General features: G+C 31.1%; 1 protein-coding gene across 1 annotated transcript; it reads left to right on the top strand.

Moving 5' to 3' along the window:
- Window positions 1–507: 507 nt before the first annotated feature.
- LOC125238994 lies at window positions 508–8,913 on the top strand. Its single transcript, XM_048146495.1, has 6 exons — window positions 508–554; window positions 2,238–2,294; window positions 2,653–2,754; window positions 3,034–3,159; window positions 3,269–3,423; window positions 8,477–8,913. Exons 1-6 carry the CDS (start codon window positions 508–510, stop codon window positions 8,911–8,913), a joined length of 924 nt encoding a protein of 307 aa, XP_048002452.1.
- The last annotated feature ends 5,107 nt before the right edge of the window (window positions 8,914–14,020 follow it).

Genomic DNA, 14,020 nt, shown 5'->3' with positions numbered 1-14,020 from the left:
CGATACGTAGCCGTTAACGTTGTATTCAGCTAAATCCAAAATATTATGTTAAGTGAGGGTTGATTTTATGTTACGATAAAAAAATGCAAAAGGCTTAACACAACGGGTACTGCTAGCATTGCACCCACCAGATCTTGTTCTATTTGAGAACCAGATCTCGTAACGCACCATCATAGCCCAGATTTGCATCGGGTAGAGGTTTGCCGGGCTAGGTTTATTACGGTGTTTTTCACACTCTCACAACACAGACTTGGCCAGAGACTGTAATGTTAGAGTATGGATGGGATCTCCAACGTTACTACGACCGTCTAGCAACATGGATCACCCGTGTAATACAGCACCTACCATGAGACAGGAATTTATCGCTGTATACGTCATCACGTATGTGTTTAACCGTCATCACGTTGTAGTGTGTCATGCATACATACCCTGCCCAAGGTAGGGTTATTAGAACCAAGTATGTTGCACACGCCACCGCGTTACCAAGTCAATGTCACAAGGTTGGCCATGCCTCGCAACATCGAAGAGGTAAGAGTACCTGAGACTATCGGTCGGTATAGCCACAGTCACTCCGACATGCCTTTCATTGTAAATTGTATATATACAAACGAATACAAAAAACTTCAATAGCGCGATGTAGACCTGACAATGTGATTGGTTGTTAAATGTGACGTTGGTGTTACGAGATTTAACGTAATTTGCCTTTACTAGTACCGATTTCAACCATAGTCCGATCGTATTCAAGTTCAAAATACATTTATGTAATTTTATCTTCATGTAAACTTAGTTCATAATGTAAAACCAACAAAACTTAAAGTAAGGTTAAATCAAAAAACAATGTTATCCACTGAAAATAAAGCATAATTTTTATTTAAGTCTATAGTTACATACATACATATGATCGTAAGACTAACAAAGTACGTATGTATTAATACTCTAAATTGTTTATGAAACGTAAATAGTCGAACCTGCTATGCTTTGTCTTTGTCATACTTTGGATATAATATATAAATAAACAAGTGACGGAACATGCGATAACAGGTAGTCGAGTCCGATATGTTGATATGTAATAATCCGATTAAAGAATAAAATAAGAGATTGGTTACTGTTTCTACCTAAGTCATATACGCATCTAAGTTTATGAACATAATACTGATAAGCTTAATGAATGAAAAGTAATGGTAATACAGACTGATTAAATAAAAGATAGGATTTAAACCCTTATTTTTGAAATGATCTACAGGAAAGACGCGAACCTTTTTGCTTTTCACTATCGCAAATTCAAATTATTTTGACAAATAAGTCTATTGAAAAGAATAGTGTATTGAATTTAAGTTAATTACATTTATATATATATATAATAGTAATAATTTTTTTCTGCATATCAACAACTATTATTCGAAATGACGCTTCTGTTGTGTTAATCACAATGTGTCGAGGTATTTTATTTCAATCAACAATGTCGCTGATATGAGAATTGCATGTTACTTACTGAAAATGATGACGCTGTGTTTATTGTCCTATACCATGATATTATTTAACCAACATTCTATAAAGGTGAGTTGTGTTTTATTGTATGAAACATTGTTGTTCTTTAATGATTTTATAATAATTTAGTGTAAATAATTAATGCATATAATATGTTAATACATATTATATGCATTGAAGAAGGTTTGTTTTTAAGTTGTTTTCCATAAATGTTCAAAAATATTATAAGTAGTCTTGTCCTTGTATAGTGTGTCACTGACTTTCTTAATTACTCTGTGCCTTTAATTGTATAATAATTATTGTATTGCACTATCGCCCGACCCAAGGCTCCACGGAAGACCAGCGCTGTGCCACCATCAGTGTCAGAGCATATGTCGAGTGGTGTCCTTTTGCAACCACAAACCAAACCCAATGTAACTGATTTTGTACTGTTTAGTATGTAAGCCTCATATTGTATATTTTATTTGGCTGCAATTAATGTCTTTATTTTCTTACTTTCTTTCTTCTTTCAAAAATGTTTAATACTTACGTAGGTAGCACCCGAACTAACGAAAAACGATAGTGTTGATGGTATTTGTCATATTCAAAATGATTAAGTTCAAAATGTTTTTTATTTTTTATTTCAGTATATATATATATATATATATATATATATATATATATATATATACTGAAATAAAAAATAAAAAACATTTTGAACTTAATCGGTAAGTACTCGTGGTAGCGGTCATATTTACACGTGTTGCAAGACTTGCGGTATTATTTGTTAATTCGATACTTTGTCGGCGCTTTGTGAAATACAAGTGGTAATATACTTTGAATATAAATTATGTGCTTCAATTTATAAAAACGATAATATTTATTTAAATTTATAATATTTAGATCTAAAGTTGAATGTCAGAACTTGGTTCTTTAGTCATATATTTATGTTTCGATTTAATATCAACTCATCAAATATTTCACTATAAAATAATGCGTTTTTATGCAACAATTTCTTTACTATTCTGTATTGCGACGTGAAGCTGCTCGTTATTTTTGTTAAGTGAGGAATCTGCAACTTTCAACTTCATTTAAAATGTTAGTAAGTATTTATAACCCTATATATCGAATCTCTTTAAAACTTTGATTTAAGTATTGTTGGTATATTTTTATTCTTTTTTGAAGGTCTGACTCCGAATGTTCAGTATACACGCGCACGCCCTCACCTGAACCGAAGAAGATTGCTACAAAGAATATCAAGAAAAGGAAATCATCCTCAGCCGCAAGGTAATTCATTTATTTTATATTAATTAAAATAATCCTTAGAGTTATATTTAACAGTTCCTGCTAGTCTAGTCGTTAGTGACTCTGTTTTCTAAGCTTGAGGTTACAGGATTTAATCCTGGTAAGGCATATCTGTGTGTTTATCACGTTAATTTATTTCTCAGTTATCTTATTCTCATCTATTTATAACGTTGTCAGTCATAACTATGAACTTGGTTTAGTTTTGTGTCAACATAATTATTATTAATTGACATATATTTAATATTGTTTTTCTTATTTAAGGTCCGAAGTTGAAACAGAAAATCGACGGGTACTACATTCATCCTCACCAACACCTTGCGCGCAAAAGAAAAAAACAACCAAAAAAGCACGAACGTCAACCAGTGAAAATAAGAATGTTGGCTCTAGGTACTACTTATTTTTAGTTGTTTTTAAAATTAAATTACTTTATTGTGATTGTGCAACTATAACATAATGCATTTGCTTGAAATATTGTAATTCTGTTTTATTTTTTCAGTTCTTCCAAAAAATCGCCTGAAACCGATATCTTCAAAATCATAAGAGAAGAAGAGAAGATCACCAGCGAGGGCAGTTCGAAAACCGTCAAGACAACATCATCGTTTACCAGCCGCGTATCGACAGGTTCTAGTCGACGCACTACGATAACAGACGGTAATTTTTTCATTGATTTAAAAGTGTATAACATTAATGATTACCAAAAATCTGAGCCTGAAGAACGTTATAAAAAAGCATTAGCGTCGGTTAAATTGCAATGTCAAGAGAATTCCTCCGAGTGGAATCAAATACAAACGTTCTTAGGTCAAGCCTTTAATATTTTTGGAGAATGTGAACCTGTTTATTATAATAATTATAAAAAAAATTAGTTGAATATTTTCAAATCTCCCACAGTAAGAGAATTCTATTTAAACAAAATTTTGTTATTTTTTATTCAAAGTTGTTGACAAAATCAAGTTATAGTTAATAGCAAAGGTAGATACCTACGTCTATAACTAAATCTCGAATATGGTTTTTGCATTAAGAATATAATATATTCGTATAGCGTACGATATTATCGTACGCTTATATAAATAGTTTGTGTACAAAAATAGATACTTAAATATTATAGGTTTTCAATATTTTATGTGCGAAAAAGTTTTAATGAATAAATACAGAAATTAATTTTTGTAAGATAAAAGGTTACTTTCTGTTAAATTTAAAGAATATTTTCGAATGCGATAATTTAATACTGCGACTTTATTTGATTTATATTTATAGACTTATACTACCATACTTTGCATAGTGTTAACAATTCATTGCATTCTTAATGAGAAGTCAGTCGAGTCAACTGTTTTGATTAATACAACGTATGCTAATAGTAAATAGATGTATTAAATTAGTGTTTGACAAATTACGGTTTCAAAATAGCCTAGTGAGTTTAGCTACATCTTTTGCATTAACATAATTCATTATGCCTTTCTGTGTACCGTGTAGTTCATCTGTAGACAAAAATAAATGGACAGGTCATCTTCGAAGCACTGCACATAAAACAACTGTATGTTCTAACAAATTACTTAATGATGGTGTTGAAGTAGTAGAGTCTGCATTTCGGATGCGCATTGCCACTTATCGTATATCAGCAACCAACGACCAAAGTCTGGCGTCTGTCGATGCGTTTATGAACTCTATTCGAAACAAAATAAAACGGCTTTTAGATAATTCACTTACGAAACATACGTGCGTAAAAGTAAATTTCGAGCTCTTTGGATTGTTTTTAATGTTCAAAGATAATAGTCAATCAATAAAATCATTTGGAACTAAAAATAAAATTTTATACTTAAGTTATGATTTTGAGTCACTGTTTTGCGAAGTTGTTAACTGTCTAAAGAAAAAATTTGAGGAATTTCAAGACCGTGATAGTGGATGGGCTTTTGTTAGTAACTCTCATTTAGAGATCAACATTAACAAGTATCAACCATTACGAGGTTCAAGCTATGTTGACCTGCCAAAGTTCATAAAAAACAAAAAAGCATGTATAAATATACAAAACAACGATCAATGCTGTTTTTTATGGTGTGTAACAGCGGCTTTGCATCCTTCTACAAAACACCCTGAAAGAGTATCATCTTATCCTAATTTTCGAGACGTTTTGAATATTTCTCAAATTTCTTTTCCAGTCACATTTGATGACATAAGAATATTCGAAAAAAATAACCCTATGATTTCATTGACGATTTTTGGTTTGAAAAATAATAAAATTGTTGTGGGCCCCCTTTACAAGTCTAAAGTATCTAGTAATCAGAAATGTAGAAAAAATATAAACCTACTTTTAATAGACGATGGTAGTCACCCACCACATTATGTTCTAATTAAAGACTTGAGTCGTCTTGTGCGCAGACAAGTAACAAAGCATAATAGTAAGATATACTTTTGCGAAACCTGTCTGTTATTTTTCTCACGCAGGAAGAACTCGCAAATCACTTGTGTACTGGAATAGTTACCGTTTTACCAGAAAAGGGGACAGTAATTAAATTTAAACATTTCGATCGTAAACAGAATGTTCCATTCGTTATATATGCAGATTTTGAATCGTTACTACAACCAACTGAAACTAGTGACTCTGATACTGATACTAGTGATAGTCTTACCCCTAACACTACAACTTTGCATCATCATATACCAGCTGCCTTTGGGTATCATATTGTTTGTAACGCAGATCCGAGTCATAATCGTTATTTCTCTTATCGCGGTACTGATTGCGTCGATAAATTTATTGAGGCAATCTACAAAGATGTTGCTAAAATTTATAAAATTGTGAACAAAAATACCCCAATAATATGTAATGAGAATGACGACCAAAACTTTTTGAACGCTAAACGTTGTCATATTTGTAACCATTTTCTATTTTCTGATCGGGTTCGAGATCACTGTCACATTACAGGAAGATATCGGGGAGCGGCACATAATATATGTAACTTACAATATAAACGTCCTTGTTTCGTACCTATTTTTTTTCACAATCTGTCTGGTTATGATTGCCATCTATTTATCAAAAAATTGGGGGAGGCACCTGGAAACGTCAAAGTTATACCTAAAACCAAAGAAAACTATATTTCTTTTACTAAATTTATCCCTATCGAGAATGAGTATTTTCAGCTTCGTTTTGTAGATTCTTTCAAATTTTTAGATACAAGTTTAGAAAAACTAACTACAACTATGCAGAAATCTGACTTTGTTCATTTACATAAATATTTTTGTAATGATGAGGAGTTTGAATTACTTACACGAAAAGGTGTGTTTCCCTATGAGTATATGAATAAATGGCAATGTTTTGAAGAAAAATACCTGCCAAGTATTGACTGTTTTCATAATTCGCTCACTGATGAGAACATTTCTGTAAAAGATTATAATCATGCGCAAAAAGTATGGCAACAGTTTAAAATTCAAAATTTAGGTGAATATACAGACCTATATTTGCAAACGGATGTTCTTCTGCTAACCGATATTTTTGAAAAGTTTCGCGCTACTTGCAAACAACACTATGACTTGGATCCTGCTTTTTATTTAACTACACCTAGCTTATCATTTGATGCCATGCTTCTGAAAACTGGTATTGAATTAGAGCTTATAGATGACTTTAACATGCTTAAGATGATCCAATCTGGAATAAGAGGGGGAGTCTGTATGACCTCTCTACGATATGCAAAGGCTAATAACATATACTTACCTCACTATGACTCATCCCAGATAGACTCATACCTAATTTATATCGACTGTAATAATTTATATGGTTACAGCATGTGTCAGTATATGCCCCTATCAGACTTTAGGTTTCTAGAAACCAATGAAATAAGTGCTTTAAATATCACTCAAATCCCTGATGACTCGGATTATGGTTTCATTCTAGAAGTTGATATTATTTACCCCAATGATTTACATGATAAACATAATGATTTACCATTTTGTCCCGAAAAATGTGTTCCACCAGGTGGGACGCATTATAAACTGGTACCTAATCTATATGACAAATATTTGTATGTGATTCATTATGTACATTTGAAAACGTGTCTTAAACATGGTTTAAAATTAAAAAAGTACATAGAGTAATTACGTTCAAACAGTCCCCTTACTTAAAACAATATATTGATATGAATACAAGGCTACGTCAAGAGGCAACGTCTGTCTTTGAACAAGATTTTTGTAAATTGATGAATAACAGTATATTTGGTAAAACTTTAGAAAATACTGAGAAAAGGGTTGATGTGCGCTTAGTTAATCAGTGGACAGACAATGATAACACAACAAAAAGAAAATCACCGCTGACAGATTAATTGCAAGGCCAAATTTTCACAGTGTATCAGTTTTTACTGAAAATTTGGTGGCAGTTCAATTGAAACCAGATCTAATAATTTTAGATAAACCGATCTACATTGGTTTCGCTGTACTAGAGTTATCTAAAAGTCATATGTATGATTTTCATTATTCAGTATTTAAACGTTTTTATGATACTCGTCTACAAATGTGTTACACGGATACAGATAGTTTTGTTTATTATATACAAACAAAAGACTTTTTTAAAGATTTAAGAATGCATTTTTTAACATATTTCGATACTAGTTGTTACGATATTGATAATAAATTTTTATTACCTGTTCAAAATAAAAAAGTGCCAGGACTTTTTAAGGATGAAATGAAAGGAAAAATGATTAAAGAGTATGTTGGACTTCGTTCTAAAGTGTATTCTATCAAAACAGTTGATAAAATTATTAAAAAAGCTAAGGGTGTGAGAGAACCTGTAGTATGCAAATTTGAGTTTTCTCATTACGTGAAATCATTATTTCAAGGAGATGAAATAAAAGAAGAAACATATTATTTAAGTCGATTAAGCACAATATATTTACCCAAAGTGTAAATAAAGTCGCCCTTTCAGCTAATGATGATAAGCGTATGATATCTGACAACCAAATAGTGACGAAAGCTTGGGGGCATACCTCAATACTTAATGTTTAATTTGTAATCAATTGTCATGTTTTGTATAAAATAAATTGTACTATATGCAGTCAGAGGTCATTAGTAAATTGAATAGCACATATAATTGAAACAACATTTTGATATTAATTTTATAAATCTATTAAAAACTATAAATATAAGTTGAAGATAATAACTAATTCAATTATATGTCCTAAAAATAAATCTTTCTTCTACTTATTATACTTATTGTGTTTTTATTTTAACAATATTATTCAGTGATGTCTTATGATAAATAAATATATTATCTTATTATTTTCTTGTTTTCATTTTAATTTACCTTAAACATTTCTATAGATAGTTTATTCATAAACGTGTTCATAAAACAAGTTGTGACTTGTTTAGGTAAAGACATACACACGTGTAAAGTTAAAGCTATCATATAACAGGATTGCGCATTTATATTTTGCTGAACAAACAATAGCTAACCTTTATAAGCGCAAAGTAATTTTTAATTGGTTACATTCGAATAGCATCAACGCGTCTTTATTATCCACTCGCAGACATAGACCTGGTAAGTTGTTTTTTAACTAACTACTTATTAAAATTATATATATATATATTATATATATATTAAAATTATATATTATATTTTACAAATCAAATAAACATTAAAATTAATTTATTTGTGGTTATATACATTTTTGTTCGTTGTGTAATCTGATTTATCAATATTATATAATTTTTCGTTTTGTCTTAGGTTTTCAAAAAATGGCAGACAGCGAAGACATCCCAATTCCATTTTCGCAATATGCACAAGAGTTTGAGCTACCACAAGAATTTGACGATAGCGACTTATATAAAAAAATTAAAAAGAACATCGAAAACCCTAAAGCCAAGAAACGTAATAAAGTTAACATTCATAATAAAGTAGTGAAAAGGACTCAAGGACACCCACCATCTTTTGTGATAAATAATCATGAGATCAAAGGCAATAAACTGATCAAAATTCAAATAATCAACATAACAGAGGATGTAAGGGATCAAAACGATGAACAGAACGAAAATGTATTACTGAGCGCGCAGTATGTTGCAGGCGATAATTTTGATGAAATTATTGACAGCACAGAGGCTTTAATAAATAAAATTTCAAAAAAATTTGTGGATACAGTACTAGTTATTAAAGTTGTATTTTAAATATTATATAAGTAATAAATATTATATGAGTAAGTTGTCGTTTTATTTATATCCATACTAACTAATAAGTTTTTCTTATGCAAATTATGTAAAATCTAAGCTAAAAATTAAAAATATAACATTTACTATAAAAAACTTATTAGGTAGTTATCAGTAGTTATATAGAATGGTATAAAAAAAACTAATATAATTAATAACAAACATTTATTTTAAGAAACACATTTTGAATACAAATTAAAATTAGATTTGTCGATTGTCTAAATACCATTTTTTTATACATAAAACATTTTTTAATGCACAAGATTTTTTATGATACACACAGTTAAAAATACATTCATTAGTACAATATTTTTTATACAGTTCTTTTAAATTAGGCACATCTTTTTCACCCAAATCTAAAATAGTGCATTTTGGATATAAATCTTTAATCCATTGAACTTTTTCCAAACCTTTAACGTAGATTGTCTTATCTTTTATATGGTTATCAATAAGTCTTCTAAATTCTCTATAATCAACATAACCTTCGTGCCATAAAATACCTAAATGTTTTTCAATCCATCTTGTCTGCCTCTTTTCACTTTCCGCCAATTTAGAAAAACGAAAAGGGGTTTTATTAAGAAAACTTGAGTGTATTCTAGCGTGCTGTATGCAAATTCTTTGACAATAAATTCATTTTCTTTTGTTTTAAATCCTTGAAGGTCTACAAATATATGCTGCATTACGATACTTTTTTCGTAATATTACTTAAGGGCTTATATTCAAATATACTATCATTTAAAATCAGACAGTAAGCTGCAGTGTTCTTTGGTATATCAGATTCACAATCCAATTCAACTCTCACATCTACCGATCCGGTTTTTAAGGTTTCGTTTTGACGAGAACAGTTGATAACAAATAAAGGAGCTATATCTTTAAAGTCTTGAGGACTTAACAACGGCGCTTGTAGACGGTTATAATAAGACTGCTGAAATTTCGCATACTGCTCGTATAATATAGCAAACTTTCCACCCGAAAAACTAACATCAAAACTTTCGTACGGAAAGTAGACTGAATTCAAAAAAACTTTAACATCTCTCAAATTACAGTGATCAAAATGTGTTATGTCTTTATTAGCGTCATTTTTTCGTCCCGTTTTCAAACCAATTATAATATAACGCGGCTTTTCAATTTGAGATGAAGTTTTGATAGACCAAGAATGTTTTGACGTCTCAGGCAAGAGCGGATATTCATATAAATCCCAAGTCCTAAATGCTATCTGAATGGCACGATCACTTTCCAAACATTTGAGTAAGTTTAATCTTTCTCGATCAGACACTTTAACATGAGGCATGCGCCATACTATTTTAGATATAGTAATATTGTCTATATATTCATTCGCATTTAGTTTAACGCTATTCAAATTAGTATTGGATCTTAAAATAATGAGTTCATGCTTGCAATTAATTATGATTTTGTTGTAATCCTCAGCAAACCCGAGAATCTTGTTTAAGGGTACAGACACGGAAAATGAACCTTGCGTGTTTTTTATGCCTTTGACATCAAATCCCCATAACTTAGACATAGATGCTTCCAGTTCATTCATAGATACAAGAGATTTCATAGTTGTTGTAACTCCTGCGTTTTTAATTTTGTCAATTTCGATTCCATTTAATTCATATCGAATATCTTGAAATAGATGAAGTATGGGGTTGTTTGTAAAAAGAACACTTTTTACCTCGGCTTTTGTTTCTCTATTGAATGCGGTTATAGTACCTTCTATGTATAAAGAACTTGCTGATGGTAGTACATAAAGATCTTGTTGGTTTATAGGTATACGTATTTCATCGTTGAAATTAAAACTTGTTACGTACGGCTTATATGAATGATATTCAAAGCTCTCGATAGAATTATCAAAGACAAAAGGTTCTGTTAAGTTTAATATACTCATTTTAATAGCCGTAAGCTTTGGAGGAATTGCTTATTTTGTTTCGTAAGTTTCACTTTAGGTCTTCTTTTTATGATTGCAGGATGAGTACTGATAGTTTTTTTAAGAGAGATTGAAGTTTTATTGAAGTCTATCATTTTTTCCTTAGATGTAAGTATATCTGAATTTCTTCACCTCGTAAATTAACTAGATTATTTTTAACGTCTAAAATTCTTATCGTAATTGTATTTAAGCTGTTTTGGGTTACAGGGAAATAAATAACGTTTTTTGGTGTTTCTATAATCCGATAACCAGGTGCCACATTTGGTACAAACTCGTGAATTATATGACTAGGTTTTCCGTTAACAAATGAACCGCTCACTATGTCACATTCAATGCGTACTATAGTTGTCGACAGAATGGAAACAGGATAAGGGGATTCGGTTAATATATTAGCTTGAATGGATTCTGAACCGAAGCCAAGTAAATTACCGATAGAGCCTTCTTTGTTGAAATGAATATTTTCAGAGCATAAAATAGATGTTTTTAAGGTATTATTATTGCATGTTAATGCAAAAGAGCATCCTTCAATATGTTCTTTAAGGTAATCGTCAATATCTTGAAGTTCATATGATCCTTCAGGAATTTTAATTACTTTGTTTTTACCATAATATAACTTATTATTTCTGTTGTCTATGTTGGGTATAGAATTAAAAGTTGACATATACAATAGCCCACACTCATATTCACCATCCAGTTGAAGAGCTGGTGAATAGTTTGTTAACAGAGTGGAAGATGTTCCAGTTATAGACAAAGTGAAAGACATTGTGAGAATGATAAACTGTTTATTGTGCGATGATATTTAAACGGTTATACCAATATTGTTTTAAGTATTTTAGACATAAATGACCACAATTGACAGTGTTAAACTTTTGGTACGTGTCATAATTATAGTAAATATCATATTTTTTAAATACCTCTTTAATTCTAGCGGAGGTGGAAGGTCTCCATAACTATTAAAATATTCACAATAATTATTATCTTTTACATAGGCTACCCAGTGTGTACCATTGTTTTTAGAACTGTCCAAATTAACAATTCCACATTCTACTTTTTTAGGACTCTTTGGTAAACTGTCTCTCATATAAACTCCTCGAAAATATGGAATATCAGATGAGTGTTTTAAAATATCAATATTTGAAAGAGCGCGCCTGGGTAACCTCTCATTTAGTTTTTTGAAATTTTCAAACATAATCCTTTGCCATTTTTATATGGTTTAATGTGTAAGCCTTTTCCTAATGCAATAGATTCCATCATCTTGTTATGTCGCTCTGATTCCGCTAAATTTTTTCTGGCGGCTTTGTAATCACCTACAGCTTTAGCAATTCCGGCAGCTCCTCCTGCTAATGATCCCAGCGCAGACAGACCGGCAAAAATAGGTATCAGCGGTAAGAAGCCTCCAGTTTTTGGAATTGGTATAATACGAGGTACCCGTACCTTGGAATTGGTATTGAAAATTTTTGTCGCAGCAATAAGAGCTCGATCAATTATATTACGTTTTGTTTTTGGTTTCTTTTTTAATTCAGTGCGTATCTTGGACACAAAACGTTTAAAAGGTTTTATACCCGCACCGGCCTTTATTTTCGATTTCATCACTTTGCTAACTAACCATGAAGCAATTTTTCTCCTCTCCCTGCATCTTTCGACTTTCTTCTTTGTTTCGCCATTTCGTATAGTTCTAAATCAGCACGATGTCTACCAGCTAAATCAGAATAATTATCATATGCTATGTCGTGTTTCATACACGCATTATCTAGCGCATTAATTCCTTTATCACCTCTTTGTAACCTTTTGCGCAATTTCGTTCCCGGACCACAATAGTTATAACCAGGTAAGTGTAATTCGAAGGGCAAATTATTAATAGCGCTGTTTAAGAGTCCTCTCCCTTTCATATCCCGTAAGATAATAACACTATCATTAAAAGGATATTATATAAATAACATTAAACAATGGCACTTTTATCAATCCAACTGTTTTCGCTATCATCAAGGCCTAACCATTTAACATACAACTTTCTACCCTTTTTTTAATAACCTTTTCTACAAGGTAAACGTTTGGATGGTTGGTTTTCAGAAGTTCTTCTTCGTAAAATGTACCGAGTATAGTGTTTTTATGCTGGTCTTGAACGTGATACGTAACAGGTTGAGTGCGATTCACATGAGTAATAGTGAAAAGTTCTGTTGACCAATTAGGTGTGTAACCTTTGTGAAAGGCATTTTTATACTTACTAATGCGTACACAATCTCCTTTATTAAATTTGTTCAATTTATAAGACAAAGTGGCTTGTGATCTTTTAATATTTTTTAATACTTGCATTTCATTATCAACATTTACATCAATAGGTTTCATTTTTGTTGTGCGATGTACGGTCTGATTATACGATTTTACTACATCGTCTAATGGCTTACCAACCCATTTATAGTTACCAACTAAACTGAAATGTTTGTAGAGTTTAAACTTAATGGTCTTTATCAGCCTTTCAACGATAGATGCCTTTTTAATTGAATAAGTTGAGTAATGATTTACGTTTAATGATTTTAAATAGAAATCAAATTCATGATTGTAGAATTCTTTTCCTAGATCAGTTTGTAAGTTATTAGGTCTCCGTTTAGATGTTTTGATTATTAGTTCGAATGCATCTTTGACTTCTGTTTTAGTTTTAGACTTAATAGGTGTACACCATGCATACTTTGAAAATGTGTCAATAACGACTAAAATATATTTATATCCTCTGTTAACAGTATGAAGCTTTTGTAAATCTATCAAATCAGCTTGCCATAAATCATCAATTTCTTTTAGTACAACCGATCGTCGCTTAAAATTTCTTCGCGCTGACCGGTGGATCTCGTTCACTATTTGTTGTTTTGCCATTATTTTTTTTTTTTTAAATATCATCTACCTCCTTCTTCGTGTAAAAGTTCAGTTTTAACTGAGTTACGAGTTGGTGAATTTGATTATTTATTGTGTTAAACAAAGAGTCTATATACTTCTTTTCGTACATGTTTTGAATGTATTCATCAACGTACTGTTTGTTAACTGCATCATCGGAAGATAATGGTTTAACAACTCCTTTTAATCTAACAGTTTTTAGATCAAAATTTCCTGCTTCTGTTCGAAGCAAAGCTTTGTACTTGAGCTCAGAGA

Source organism: Leguminivora glycinivorella, chromosome 24, assembly GCF_023078275.1.
Source record: "Leguminivora glycinivorella isolate SPB_JAAS2020 chromosome 24, LegGlyc_1.1, whole genome shotgun sequence".
Lineage (NCBI taxonomy): Eukaryota > Metazoa > Arthropoda > Insecta > Lepidoptera > Tortricidae > Leguminivora > Leguminivora glycinivorella.
The sequence above is the reverse complement of the archived record's forward strand: the minus strand, read 5'-3'. Positions and strand labels throughout refer to the sequence as shown.

Excerpts from the sequence above, each read along its gene's own strand:
- LOC125238994 (XM_048146495.1), top strand. The coding sequence starts at position 508 with ATGCCTCGCAACATCGAAGAGGTAAGAGTACCTGAGACTATCGGTCG. Across the intron at positions 555-2,237 it reads GTACCTGAGACTATCGGTCG|ACTTGCGGTATTATTTGTTA; the intron begins GTATAGCCACAG and ends ACGTGTTGCAAG. Across the intron at positions 2,755-3,033 it reads AAATCATCCTCAGCCGCAAG|GTCCGAAGTTGAAACAGAAA; the intron begins GTAATTCATTTA and ends TTCTTATTTAAG.